The following is a 13,196-nucleotide window of genomic DNA, read 5'->3' as shown; positions in this document are numbered from 1 at the left end:
TAAATTTGAAATGGACACAGTAATCATGGCTAATAATTACATCAAAATACTATCATATTTGCACCTTTCTGTCAATAGAGAAAATAATATACTTATTGCTCTTACTGAATTATATAAATTTTTATGCCATTTAATTATACTATATATGAAATGTGATGGAATTTTAACCATTTTATAGCCATAGACATGAAATAATTATACCATCGAACCTTAAATATATTGGAGAACAAATCCCTGGAAATCTGAAACATCTAATAGTGGCATATTAAGGTTATACAAAATTTTAATAACCCACTTGTGATATGTCCACCAAAAAACATGTATGAGAATGTTCATAACAGCTTTATTTTTTAATAATCCAAAATTAGAAACAATCTAAATGCCCACTAATAGGAAAATAGGTAAATAAATTGTAGAATGCTCACACAGGAAAAATGCATGGCAATAAAAAATAAACCACTGAAACAAACACCAACATGGATGAATGGATATCACAGACATTATGTTGAATGAAAGAAGCAAATACAAAAACATATATTTGTTTCATGTATTGGAAGTTTAAGACTAATTCATGGTGATAAAAGTCAGAATGGTGGTTACTTGACAGAAAGGGGCAGGAAGAAGTTTCTTAAGGTAATGAAAATGTTTAATATCTTGATCTTGGTGATAGTTACATGGCTGTATGCTTATATAAAATTCACCAAGCTGTACACTTAAGATATGTGTACTTCATATACTTATGCATGCTATGTAACACAATAAAAAAGAAAAAAATGTGAAAATATGCGCTAAAAATGATCCATTTTAATTTTACTAGAAAGTCATAAATTATGAGCTGATTAAATATGATGTGGAGAAAGATGAACCTGTCCGAGATGAAAATGGATATTGCATTAAAGTTCCCAAAGGTACAGTGGATTTTTGTTCAATTAACCTGTGATTTTCTTACCTTGACCAAGTAACTGTTGAGAACTAATCTGTCATTGCTAAAATGAACACATGATAAAATTTATCAGAGTGGGGGAAAAAAGAGGTTTATTTTTGTAATCTCAGAAATAGTTACAGAAATTCCAAAAGATACTAATTTAACCACTACATGTAACATAATGATAGTTTGAAACCTACCTTAACAACTTCTTGATTATAAGGTAAGCATTTTGTGGGAAGGGATATGTAATTATGGTTGCAAAACTATAGTTAGGTTTAGGGAATCTTTACCTTAAAGCTTAAACTACTGTGCACTTATCTAATTATGTGTATAAAGCATTATTCAGTAAAAGGTTAGCATTTAGAAAACTGCAAATGTGTGGCCGTATAAAATAATGTACTGTCTGTGCATGGTGTATATATGTGTACATGTGATGTATATGGATATATATATATATATACAGCCAGCTTGTGCCAATGGGTTGGATAGCATCAGTCTTAAGAGAAGGTTAATAATAAAATTTGCCTACTGTAAGCACATACAATAACAATTTACTTTCTTCTGTCTTAGGTGAAGTCGGACTCCTGGTTTGCAAAATCACACAACTTACACCATTTAGTGGCTATGCTGGAGGAAAGTCTCAGACAGAGAAGAAAAAATTAAGAGATGTCTTTAAGAAAGGAGACCTCTATTTCAACAGTGGAGATCTCTTAATGATTGACCACGAAGATTTCATCTACTTCCACGATAGAGTTGGAGATACATTCCGGTTTGTTTCTCTGAATTATTGAGCCCCAAACAAACAGGCACAATTTGGCTTACTCCTAAATTGGAATCGCATTCCACTTTGTTTACGGTGCTCCATTTCCTTCTATCTCTTTGGCATGCCAATTCAACCTCCTGTGTTCCCAGGAAGAAAGGAGCAAAATACACGAGGTATCACTCTGCAATGCACAGTTAACTTGACTGAGCAACACCAGATGAAAATAAGGCGGAAAACCTGTGCCTGATTTTTGGTCTAAATAGCTTAGTCCGTTCAATTCCTTAGTTACTTATGACTGGTCACTCTTTGGACAGCCAGCGATGTTCACATTGTTTCCAATGAAGGGGCTTTTCTTCAGATAAAATCAAATGCAAATTAACGTGGAACTGATGTAGCTGAAGAGGAGGGGATGGGTTCCCAGCCCCCCTGCCCCCTCCCTCCCACTCTCCATCCCCTACCAGGTGGTTTCCCACAGAACCCTTGAGTCGGCACAGTGAAATTCGAAAGCGATTATAATAGACCATGAAATTAATTCCCAACCACAGCACAGTCCTCCAGCCTCATGACACTCTGACTGAATCAGCTTCCTAGCGGCGTAAATTCCCTGAGGCTGGGCCCTGTCTCTGCTTGTTTACCCCCAGCTCCTAACACAGTGCCTGACACACATAGTTACGTTTTGCATGAATGAATGAGGAAGGGATGGAAGTTGTCTGGCTGTAGTAGAAAGAGTGTGGCTATGAAAGAGGAGAACTGAGCTCCCAAGCGCACCTCTGCCCCTGACCAGCTGTGTTACCACGACAGGTAACCTTTTCTCGACCTCAGTTCCTTCACCCATGAAAAGATGATCCTCAGGGTTCCTTCCGTCTGTCATATCGCATGACTTCGATTCCAGATCATTATTTTGTGCCGCCCTCATGTTACTGAAAATATACTTCTGGGAGATAGAAAGAATTTTTTAATATAAAACATAAAGACCTTTATGAAGTGAAAAAGTAGCACCTTGTGGGCACTAACATTCAGTCTCCCTGCAAATAAAGAATGATATTTTCTTTCTTATTAAAAGCTTTCTCCTTGCCATGAGACCATGAAATACAAGTATGAAATTTTATTAAATAGAAATTCACTAATTGAATTAAATAGCAACCAAAGGTAGGGAATGAGCAAAATGAGAGACCTAAACACAGCAAAAAGTCATTGAGCTTTTGTTTTTGATTTCCAGCACCTTGCTTAGGCCAAGGCTGGATTTTAACATTAGAACAACATCATTCTGTGTATCATATTTCATGTGGCGAGATTGAAATTCCACGTTTTACTATTTAGGTCTCTGCTTTTGTCTTGTTCCTCAAGCAGGATGCTTCTCCCATGACAAAGTTGGGGAGTTTGGGGGCCAAGGTGAGGAATAGAGGACAGCCACTCCACACAGGTCTGGAGGGAACTACCTGCTCTCTGTCGTTGCATCCAGTAACCACCAGTGACCTCTGCTAACCTTGCCTTTCTTCCAGGTGGAAAGGGGAAAATGTGGCCACCACTGAAGTTGCTGACGTAGTAGGACTGGTTGATTTTGTCCAAGAAGTGAATGTTTATGGAGTGCATGTGCCAGGTATGCACAAGATACTATAATACAAATCTATGCCTAAACCCATACGGTAACTGAACATAATTTGAACCCCAGGGCAAAGTATGTCATCGCTTTTGCCTGCCAGCTGGAGAATCAAACAACTCTTTCAGCCACTTGGGACTGAGAAGCTTATGTCTGGTTTATGTTCCATTATAAATCAGCCAAGTTAATACATCTGAACCTGGCCTCCCTCTGTGGTTCAGCTCCCCAGCTGGGCTCTCAGGCTAGCCAAATCTCTCCACGATGTAAGGTCTCATGCTGCATTTGGCACTCCTCAAGAAAAAATGTCACGCTGGATAACTGGGAAATGGTATGCGAGACACAAATAAGAGCAAGTGCAGTGGCTAAGAGAAAAAATTGGGAAGGAGCTGATTTTGTCCAGACTCTTCTTTGAAAGCAGGTCCCTGACCCCAGTCCACCCCACTGAGTTACAGAATCTTGACACAGAGTGGTGACATGATCTCCAGAAGCCTTCTTCTCTAGATCTGCTTCTGCCAGCAGGGTAGGAAGTAGCGAGGTCTGATTTTGGGTCTTGGCTCCAATACCTGCTGGCTGTTTGACTTCAGGAAAATCACTAACGTTAGGGATAATACCAGCCCTGCAGTTAAGATTGACAAGAGACCTAACTCATTTCAATTACATAAATAGTAAACATATATTTACCAGATTTATACATGCAAGTTGTCATAAGAAGAAATCATTTTAATTATTAATGTCATAGAGGATTAAAACCTGCAAGTCATTATTCAAATATAGGTCCTAGGGGCATTAGTAACCCCCAGAATTCAGTATTTGAGATCCTCACTTATATTCAAAAGGAAATCCCAAAGTTCCTTTTTCCTGAGCTGGGAGGGTTTCACATGACCTTATGCTGTCCTTTTATTTTTTAAAGAATATTCAAGACTTTCTCTTGCCTTTTCCCCTCCAATCCTGTGATAACGACACGACGGGAAGTGTAGTCACATCTTGGGTCACAGCGGGTCAGGGGTGCAGAATACCTCTCATGTTGGACCGCAGGCTGAATTAACACAAGGCTGAATTAACCAGCCCATGTCGTGGTTCTCAGCCATCGCATCATGCTGGGCTCCCACAGACCCCACCTGGAATATTGCACACAGTTTTAAATGCTGAATTTTAAAAAGATAACAACACAAACGAATGTGGGAAATGGAATGGAAGGACCTAATCCAGGGCTCTTCAAAGTGGGGTCTCTGAACCGGCAGCAGCAGCACCCTCCCCCGGGAGCTTCCTGAAAATGCAAGTACTCAAGCCCACCCCAGACCTGAATCAGACTCTCTGGGGTGAGGCCAAGACAGCTGTGTTTTAACAAACCCTCCAGTGATTTTCAAAAACATTAAAATGTGATTTGGGGGTGATGAAACTGTTCTAGAACTAGGTACAAGTGATAGTTGCACAACATTGTGAATGCACTAAAAGCCACTGAAGTGTACACTTCAAAATGGTTAAAATGATGAATTGTATGTTTTACCACAATTAAAGAAGAAATACACTAAAGGCTGAGGAGCACTGAGACCTAGTGGTTCCAAAAATCTGGCCAGTCCTCAGAATCATCTGGGAAACGTTTTATACCCCTTTCTAATGGATCAGAACCTCTGGGGTTTGAGATTCAGAATCTCCATGCCTCCTTTTAATTCCCAAATGAGTTTAATGACTAGTAATGGTTAGGAGCCACTGATACAGGACAAAGACAGAACAAGGAGTGGGTGTATTCATGTTGCTCCAATGAGCACGACAAAAACCAATGGGTCGAAAGGCAAATTTTAGCCTGAGAACTACCCCGTAGCCAGAGGAACCACCAGTAGAATAGACGACCTAATGTCCCACTAACTGGAGTGTGAAGAGGCAGGATGTCCACGTGGGATCCTGTGGGAATTCTTGCAGCTGTGGCAGCTTAGATACGAGCTCTAGAGATCAGAGACTCTGAAGTCTTTCCCAGCTTACAGATTCTGTGCTTCTCACAGGGCCTTCACAGATCTCAGCTTTGGACCAGGAGGGAACCAGGTTTGGGCCTTTCTAGGTGTCACACCAAAACGACTCTTAGGACTTTTATTATCAGCAGAACTTTCTGCAGTGATAAAAGCATTCTATATCTGCATTGTCTAGTATGATATCCAACAGCCCCCACATGACTGTTGAGCAACTGCAATGTGGCTGGTGCAACTGAGGAACTGAATATTTCATTTTAATTATAATTAATTTTAATAGCCACATGTGATAAGTAGCTATTGTATTAGACAGAGCAGTTCCAGAGAACCCCTGGCCATAATTGCTGTAGACTGGAACCTTCTCCCTGGAGCTGAACTAGCCCTAAACCAGCCTCGAAGAGTCAGGGCAGGGACCTGAGACCCAACAAGCCCATTCACCTCTCTGTTGGGCATTGCCTCTGCCAGAGCAAGAAGCAAGGAGCCAGTCGACATTAAAGATTTCTGTTGCATCAGCCTCTGTCTTAATTCTAAAAGGAGATTAGTGGAGACATTGTGATTCCTGAGATAGATGACTTCTAGAGAGCTACCAGGGGCCCCTAGAGAAAGAGGGTCTCTTGCCCTGCCTCCCCCCCTTAGATAAAAACATGAATCGATTGAGGGAGTATTTCCTTTCCTTTAATTTTTCCTCTTGTTTTCTGCATCCTTTAGCGCTGTAGGTAAACACACAATCACCATGGGAGAGATTTTGAAAGCTGCAGCCCAGGTGACAGAAGGGCGGCTCCTTCCCCCTCTCGGATTACTTCTAAGTAGTTCAGGGAAGTAGACCTGGGCTCCCACTGGGTTTACTGGATCAGGTAGAAGATAGATTAATACCTAATTACCACTGTCTTCACAAGAAAACAATGGTAGTAGTTCTAAACACCTCTCCACTTACTGCCCAGCCTGACAGGCAACAAAGAACTGTTAGGATTTGTTTTCTCTGTTGGAGAGTTCAACCCTGGGGACTAAAGAGCGTCAGTGGGAGGGCACAAAACAGCTCACCTTTACACCTTGCCTTCATCCTCCTGTCCTGCAGCTTCTCCGAAATGCAGAGAGGCAAAGCTATTAGGAATCTTGATTAAATAAATAAGTCTCAAAGGCGTTTGTGCCTAGAAGCCAACAGACCTGACATTGCAATCTAAAGAACACGCTGAGCTCAACTATTCATGACAGTGGAGCAAGGACTTTTCACTGGAGTCAAAAAACAAAAGAGAGAGAGAGAGAGAGAGAGAGAGAGAGAGAGAGAGAGAGAGAGAGAGAGAGAGAGAGAGAGATTTATTCAGCCACCAGTTTGATCTGTTTCTCTCTCAGGTGTTTTTATCTAGGCTGCTAAGAAGGATGATGATTAAAGCACAGGATATAGAGCCAGGCTGCCTCAATTCAGTTTCTAACCCTGCCTAGTATTTGCTGCAGGAACTTGACCAAGTCTCTTAATGTCTTTAAGCCTCAGTTTCTTCATCTGCAAAATGGAGATAACATTTGTACCTTTTCATAAGGTTGTTATGAGGGTTAAATGAGATGGTCCATAAGACCTGGGATATAATAATGATTCAATCAATGTGTAGCCGCTGTTATTAGTAGTAATATTAGTACTATTTTCACTTTCGAATAACTTCAACATGCATTTGAAATAAAAATTCCAACTATCCAAAAGAAACCCACGGCCTAATGTTGTCTCAGTCCACTGTTCTTTGAACTAGCAAAGCATTATAAATAAAATAAACAGCTACAACACATCTAATTTTTTCTCATTTTATTTCTAGGTCATGAGGGTCGAATTGGTATGGCCTCGATCAAGATGAAGGAAGACCATGAATTTGATGGAAAGAAAGTTTTTAAGCATGTTGCAGATTACCTGCCCAGTTACGCAAGACCCCGGTTTCTAAGAATACAGGTGAGATTCCTTGTTACCAAGTTCAATTATCTGCTCTTGGAGACCCCTGTCTTAAGGAACAATTCCCCTTCTACCATGATGACGACACTGGCCAAATTTTCCCTATCTTTTCCAGGAAGTTCAGCAATGAAGCAGAAATATCAGAAAATGCAGCTAGCAGAAACCAAATCCTAATCCCTTTCTCCCTAAAAATGACCGGCCAGTTCATTCAACAACAGTATTAGCAAATAACTCACAAAGTTTGTGTTTGGTAAGGTATGATAGATGCTTAAAATAAAAATGCTCCCATCCTCCTATTTCTTTCCAGTTTTAAAAAAACGGAAAAATCCATTGAAATTCTTCAGCTTTCTATAGGGTGAAATTTAATTGGGCATCATTTGCCAGTTGGAACTACCAAAGATTTAGCTATCATCACTAGAGGGATTCTTTTTTTCTTTCTCAAAAATGAACCCCTTGGTTAATTTAACACTCTCACTTTTGGACTTTGAACTCTATGATTCTGCAGCTGAAGACCTGAGAAACATTAGATTACCAGATATTGCTGCAGCAATAGGGTTATTTAGGTTTATGTTCATAAAGCTCTGACATTTGCTTTCAATGACATGGCTGAGAGACATGAAAATTGAAATATCCTCAGATCATCACCTATTAACTGAAGAAAAAACAAATCTTCAGTCTAACAGAGAAGCAGGCTAAAAAAAAGAGTTGTCGGTGTGTAGCTGATCCCCTTAGCCCCGCCCTACCATTAATCAGGATATTCCAGAAACACCTGAAGCTCACAAAGCAACAGACTCCTCTGCTTCGTATTTCACTGTCCACAGCCCCTCACTCCCCACAGGTGATCTTAAAGCTTAAGGGAATGAAAAGTACCTCCACAAAGGGCCCCCTAGTGGAGCTTCAGAAAACAGGATGTAATCTGTATGCATAATGTGAGTGGGCGTCATCCAATCAGTTGAAGGCCCAACTAGAACAAAAGACTGACCTCCCCCAAGCAAGAGGGAATTCTGGAGCAGACTGCCTTTCAACTTGAACCACAACATCCGCTCTCCCCTGTACCCCGCAAGTCTCCAGCCTACTTACTCACCCTGCAGACTTTGGACTTGCCAGCCTCCATAGTTGTGTGAGCCAACTCCTTAAAATAAATCTCTATATATATCAAAAAAACAAAACAAGAAAACACCTCACTTTCACAACTCTCAAAGGATCCAGAGGTACAAGGATGTGATGGGTTGCAATCCCCGTGCCCCACCTCCACCCCTTGCCCAGCACCCTAACCTATTTGCAAAACACTATGACAATGTGGATTGTTTGATGTTTTCCAGGACACCATTGAGATCACTGGAACTTTTAAACACCGCAAAGTGACCCTTGTGGAGGAGGGCTTTAACCCTGCCGTCATCAAAGATGCCTTGTATTTCTTGGATAACAAAGCAGAAATGTATGTGCCTATGACTGAGGACATTTACAACGCCATAAATAGTGAAACGCTGAAACTCTGAATCTGCCCAGGATGATAACTCATACTCTTCCCAGAAAGAAACTTAATGGGCCTACTACAGCCACGTAATATAATCCAACTTTAATTCGATTGAAGATTGTGAGGTGCACGTTTTATGCATTCCAATAAGAGACGACTTTTTGAAATCACACCTGAACCTTTGTAAGTGAAGAGATTTAGAGATAATTGTTTTTCGGTTTGCACCTACTGTTTGTGTTTGTAAACTAACCTTGTTAGAGCAAAGGCGTTCTTTTTTTTAATATATAATAAAATAGATGAACGCCAATATTTGAGATGGCACTGTCTCTTTCCTTACTCTATTTTAAATGCAAACCCTGAGCCTGACAGCTTCATTAGTAACTTTCCGCAGGTGTTCCATTCGTAATGATAATGACATTCTAGGTAAACTATGGCAAGGAAAAATATTGGGAGGTGAGGGGGGTGGGTCATCAATGAACAACCCAGTGGAAATCCAGCTCCAGTGTAAAGCCAACTCTCCCCACCGAGTAGCATCTTGGCCACTGTCTAAAACAGCACCATCCAAAAGGTGAGATTGCTATCTATAGTTCTTGAAGGACCCTAAGGAATAGCGTCAGAATTCTCTACATAAAAGGTGTTCAGTCGATATTTGTTAGCGATATAAAGCGTTGCAAACTCAAGTGTCTTCAGGATTCACATTGGAAATGTGGATGAGAGAAGCAGGTCACCAATGGATGTGGCCAACTTGAGGACAGCCACTACTCAGCTATGTGGGCGGATTATTGTCGTGTGGGACTTCAGCTCAGGCACTTCTGGGATCTTGTGATGATTCAGAAAACAGAAACCCAGATATTTATGTGACTCGCCCAATTTTTAATATGTGAAGTCTCAAACATTTTAAAACGTATATGCACCACCAATGGAATGTATCTGTGGACCAGATAAATGTCAGCTCTCCAGTTAGCGCCCCCCAGTCCCACGTGCTCCTCAGACCGGAGCTGGCTTCACACCACAGTCCATGTCCTGCCAGAGCCAGCCTCCTGCCAGAGAGAGCCAGTTCCAGGACCCAAGGCCCTTAGACATGGCGCAGGAGGGTTTGGGAACGTTGAGGAGCTTTGTCAGACAGGCTCTTTCTCCTTACACTTAGCTGCCTCCCTGCCCGAGTAGAACTCCCTAACCTCTGCAGGTGTCAGTTGCACACAGTTTCCAAAGGCAGGTTTGTGGCGGCCCTCAAGGCAGCATGTTCTTTCCTAGAGCTTGTCCTAGGCCCCTGGAACACCACCACGGTCACTGAGTCCCCATACAAAAAATGTAATTCAAGTTCACCCCAGCCTCCCTAAAAGAAGTGGCATTTCCTTCCCCAGAGGGCATCTTCAGATGTCCAGGGGCTGGCAAGGAGCCCCAATTCTCCCCCAATTTAGTCCCCATGAGGACGCAGGCAAACATATCCAGGAATCTTCAATGACATACTAGAGGTATCACCCCCACTCCCAACACACTACTAGAAATATTTTTTGAACTCTCTTCACTCTCTTAGGTGACTCCTAAAAAGGCTCCTGACAGAATCCCTGCCGCTGCTCATTATGCCCAACAATAAACATTTCCTGAGTACTTAATATGCATCAGGGACTTGAGGATAGCCAAAGGAAAATTCTGGGTATCCCTGAATCTTTAGGAAGGTTGCCAATAGCTTAAACCGATTATTGCCTGTGGGTCAGCACTTGGGAATTTTTGCAAACTTCTAAGTAACTCTCCTTTCGCTTTATCAATTTCCCAGTGAGAAGTTGAACCCAAGTGTTGGGAGATGGCATGACCTTTGTTTCTGAGAGTATCATGTTGTGCAATTGTGTTGCTTGGAATCTTGTTAAAGTGAATCCGGGGGTAAGCAGAGGTTGCGTTAAAGCAGTGACATCATTCTGTGTCACAGGGGCATTTTGGGGATGAAAGGTCAGCACTTACACCTTTAGCCAGAACATCAGGTTCCAGTGACCAGAGCCTGCTGGGACTTAACCACCTTTGACTCACATTTTAGACTTTCTAGTTAAAAACAGAAACTCTCCCTCCCAGCCTGATCTCCCTCAGCCCCCAGCTTCTCCAAACCTTTGTGATTCTGGCCAGGTGGATAGAGACACCAGCTCAATATACTTAACTGCATGTACGTATACAAAATTAAGCCATTATCTGTGACAGATAATCAACTTTAAAGACCGGTTTTTCTCTTCTAAAAGAGCCAGAAATTGTGTCCATAGAATCTGTACAAATCACATTTAAAAATACAAATGGATATTTTTAGAAACATAAGCTGATATCCATGGAAATAATTCAACAGGTCTCCAATTTCAAATTATTGTTTGGAAACATATAATCAGTGCATAGATAGGATGCTACAGGCACCAAAATAGTTTGAGGATAAAACTAGAAAATGTCAGCATGTGAAATGGAAGCTAGTGAGAATCCATACAAAAATGGAGATTAACCAAGTGCAGTGACGTACCCTAAGAGATGATTTGTTAATGTGTTGCTGGTGCATACATCCACTCTATACTTGGTCTTAGCCAAACGGCCAAGAAGCGATCATACATTCACTCTGCAAGCATTTAGTGGGTGCCTGCCTGTTATGGACCAAGAAATGAGCTTAGCACTAGTGTGATGCCATTTTCCAAGTCTCCATCTAGGAAGGCAGGTCAGACGTTCAAGAAAGGCTGACTGGAAAGACCCCTAGAGAAAAGGTCTTCTCCTTGTGTTTTAACTTCTCAACAGTAATTATTTTGTCATTACAGTTGGTGGGGCTGCAAGAAGTCTGTAAAGAGGCAGCTAACAAGAAGGAAGGTGTTACTTAACGTCACCCCAGCACAGTTTAAGGGGAGGAGGGCTGACTGGCCCACATAGTCAGTGTGGCTGCTACCTCCCCAGGGAGCAGATGCCATGTTGTGGTAGGTGTATATAGTTGAGGGTCCATTCCATGACGATCGTCAATTTCCCTTTGCACAGACGTCATGCTTTTATGAAGCTGTAAGTTCCAAGAGGGTAGAGATTCTGTTTATCTTGCTCATCATTATATCCCCAGTGCCTGGCACATCGTAGACAATAATTATTTGTTGCTTTTCCATCAAGCAACCCTGATAAACATCTGGTTCCCCATGTCAACTTTTCTACGGAGTAGGGGGAGAAGCAGAGAGAATGAGCTAAATAGATGACCTGAGTCTTCTAGTTCACGTAGAGTGGTGACTCTCAGACTTGAGCCTTGAGAATCACCTGAAGTCTTGTTACAACACAGACTGCTGCGACCCATTCCCCAGAGTTAGTGTTGGAATTTGCCTTTCTAACAAATTCTGGGTGTTGTAAATGCTGTTGTTCAGGAGCCACAATTTGGGAACCACTGACAGAGCAAAAGCATCCTGAGTTACACATCGCGTGTGCTTAATGTAATTCGGTTCCTCAGAGCTCCACGATCCTTTATGAAGTGAGTCTCAGAGCTTAGATCTGGAGTGACTCCAAGTGCAGGCCCCAGGAAAGCCCACCATAAGGCAGCACTTTGTACCCTTAGGCCTGCAAGTGTTCTTGAAAATTCACATTAACAGCACATATCTATTTTCCAAATATACGCATACATATTATTTGCTCTAAGAAAACTAAAAGCAATCCCACAGAGTGTCTAGTCAAACCTCTTTATGTGATAAAAGAGGAAGCCTGGAAGGTTCCGTACGTGCCCAAAGTCACACAACGCATTGGCATCACTAAGCTCCCAGTAGCACTTACAGGATGAGACACATCTTCAGAGACGTGGTTCTCAGAGTGCATTCCCAGCAGCAGCTTGTTAGATACGCAAATTGTCAGGCCCTGCCCCAGACCTACTGAATCCGAATCTGGGGGTGAGCCCAGCAATCCGGGTTCTAACAAGCCCTTCTGGTGATTCTGATGGAGACTCAATTTGAGAAGCACCAGCGCAGAGCAGTGCTTCAGAAGCTTTCATGTGCAGAAAAAGCACCTGGGGATGCCAGTACCTGAGGTTTTCACACCCCTCTTTGAGCTGCAAGCGACTGGAGAGCAGCAGTTCCCAACATGGCTGCACATCAGAATTCCTAGGGGAGCTGTCAAAAATACCAAAGCACAGGCCCACCCCACCCCACTTAGATCAAGACTTTTCTAGGAGTGGGAGCCAGGCATCTGTATTTTTTAAAAAGACTTCTAAGTGATTGTACTATGCAGCAAAGTTCAGGGACCACTGATAGACAAGGTCAACATTAAAGCATTAAACTCTTGACAAAGACTCTCCTTGACCAAATTCTATGCCAGGCTCTTCGAAGCTCTCTTGTCGACTACGCCTCCATCTCTGACTATGAAGCCCTGAATGAACACTAGCATAGTTTCTAACAGCTCAAGGCCACAATCCTAGCATAAATCAAGCCTCCCTTAAAGTACCTGCCTGAAAAAACTCAAGGCTGCCCAAAGAATTGACTGTTCGTTCCATCCAACCCCAGAAAATGGGCCCCTGTCTCCCAGCCTCTGTGGGAGGGTAGGAGCCTACCTT

At 42.1% G+C, this 13,196-nt stretch overlaps 1 protein-coding gene across 1 annotated transcript in view; it reads left to right on the top strand.

Moving 5' to 3' along the window:
- Window positions 1-8,979, top strand: part of SLC27A2 (solute carrier family 27 member 2) — a 36,575-nt gene extending 27,596 nt beyond the window's left edge. Inside the window, exons 6-10 of the mRNA XM_033109255.1 lie at window positions 818-908; window positions 1,499-1,697; window positions 3,194-3,291; window positions 7,058-7,188; window positions 8,511-8,979. Of these exons, the coding sequence (XP_032965146.1) occupies window positions 818-908; window positions 1,499-1,697; window positions 3,194-3,291; window positions 7,058-7,188; window positions 8,511-8,687 (696 nt within the window). The 3' untranslated portion in view covers window positions 8,688-8,979. The remainder of the gene's footprint in view (window positions 1-817; window positions 909-1,498; window positions 1,698-3,193; window positions 3,292-7,057; window positions 7,189-8,510) is intronic.
- The last annotated feature ends 4,217 nt before the right edge of the window (window positions 8,980-13,196 follow it).

The sequence above is a fragment of the Rhinolophus ferrumequinum genome, chromosome 6 (genome assembly GCF_004115265.2).
Source record: "Rhinolophus ferrumequinum isolate MPI-CBG mRhiFer1 chromosome 6, mRhiFer1_v1.p, whole genome shotgun sequence".
In the NCBI taxonomy this organism is placed as follows: domain Eukaryota; kingdom Metazoa; phylum Chordata; class Mammalia; order Chiroptera; family Rhinolophidae; genus Rhinolophus; species Rhinolophus ferrumequinum.
The sequence above is the reverse complement of the archived record's forward strand: the minus strand, read 5'-3'. Positions and strand labels throughout refer to the sequence as shown.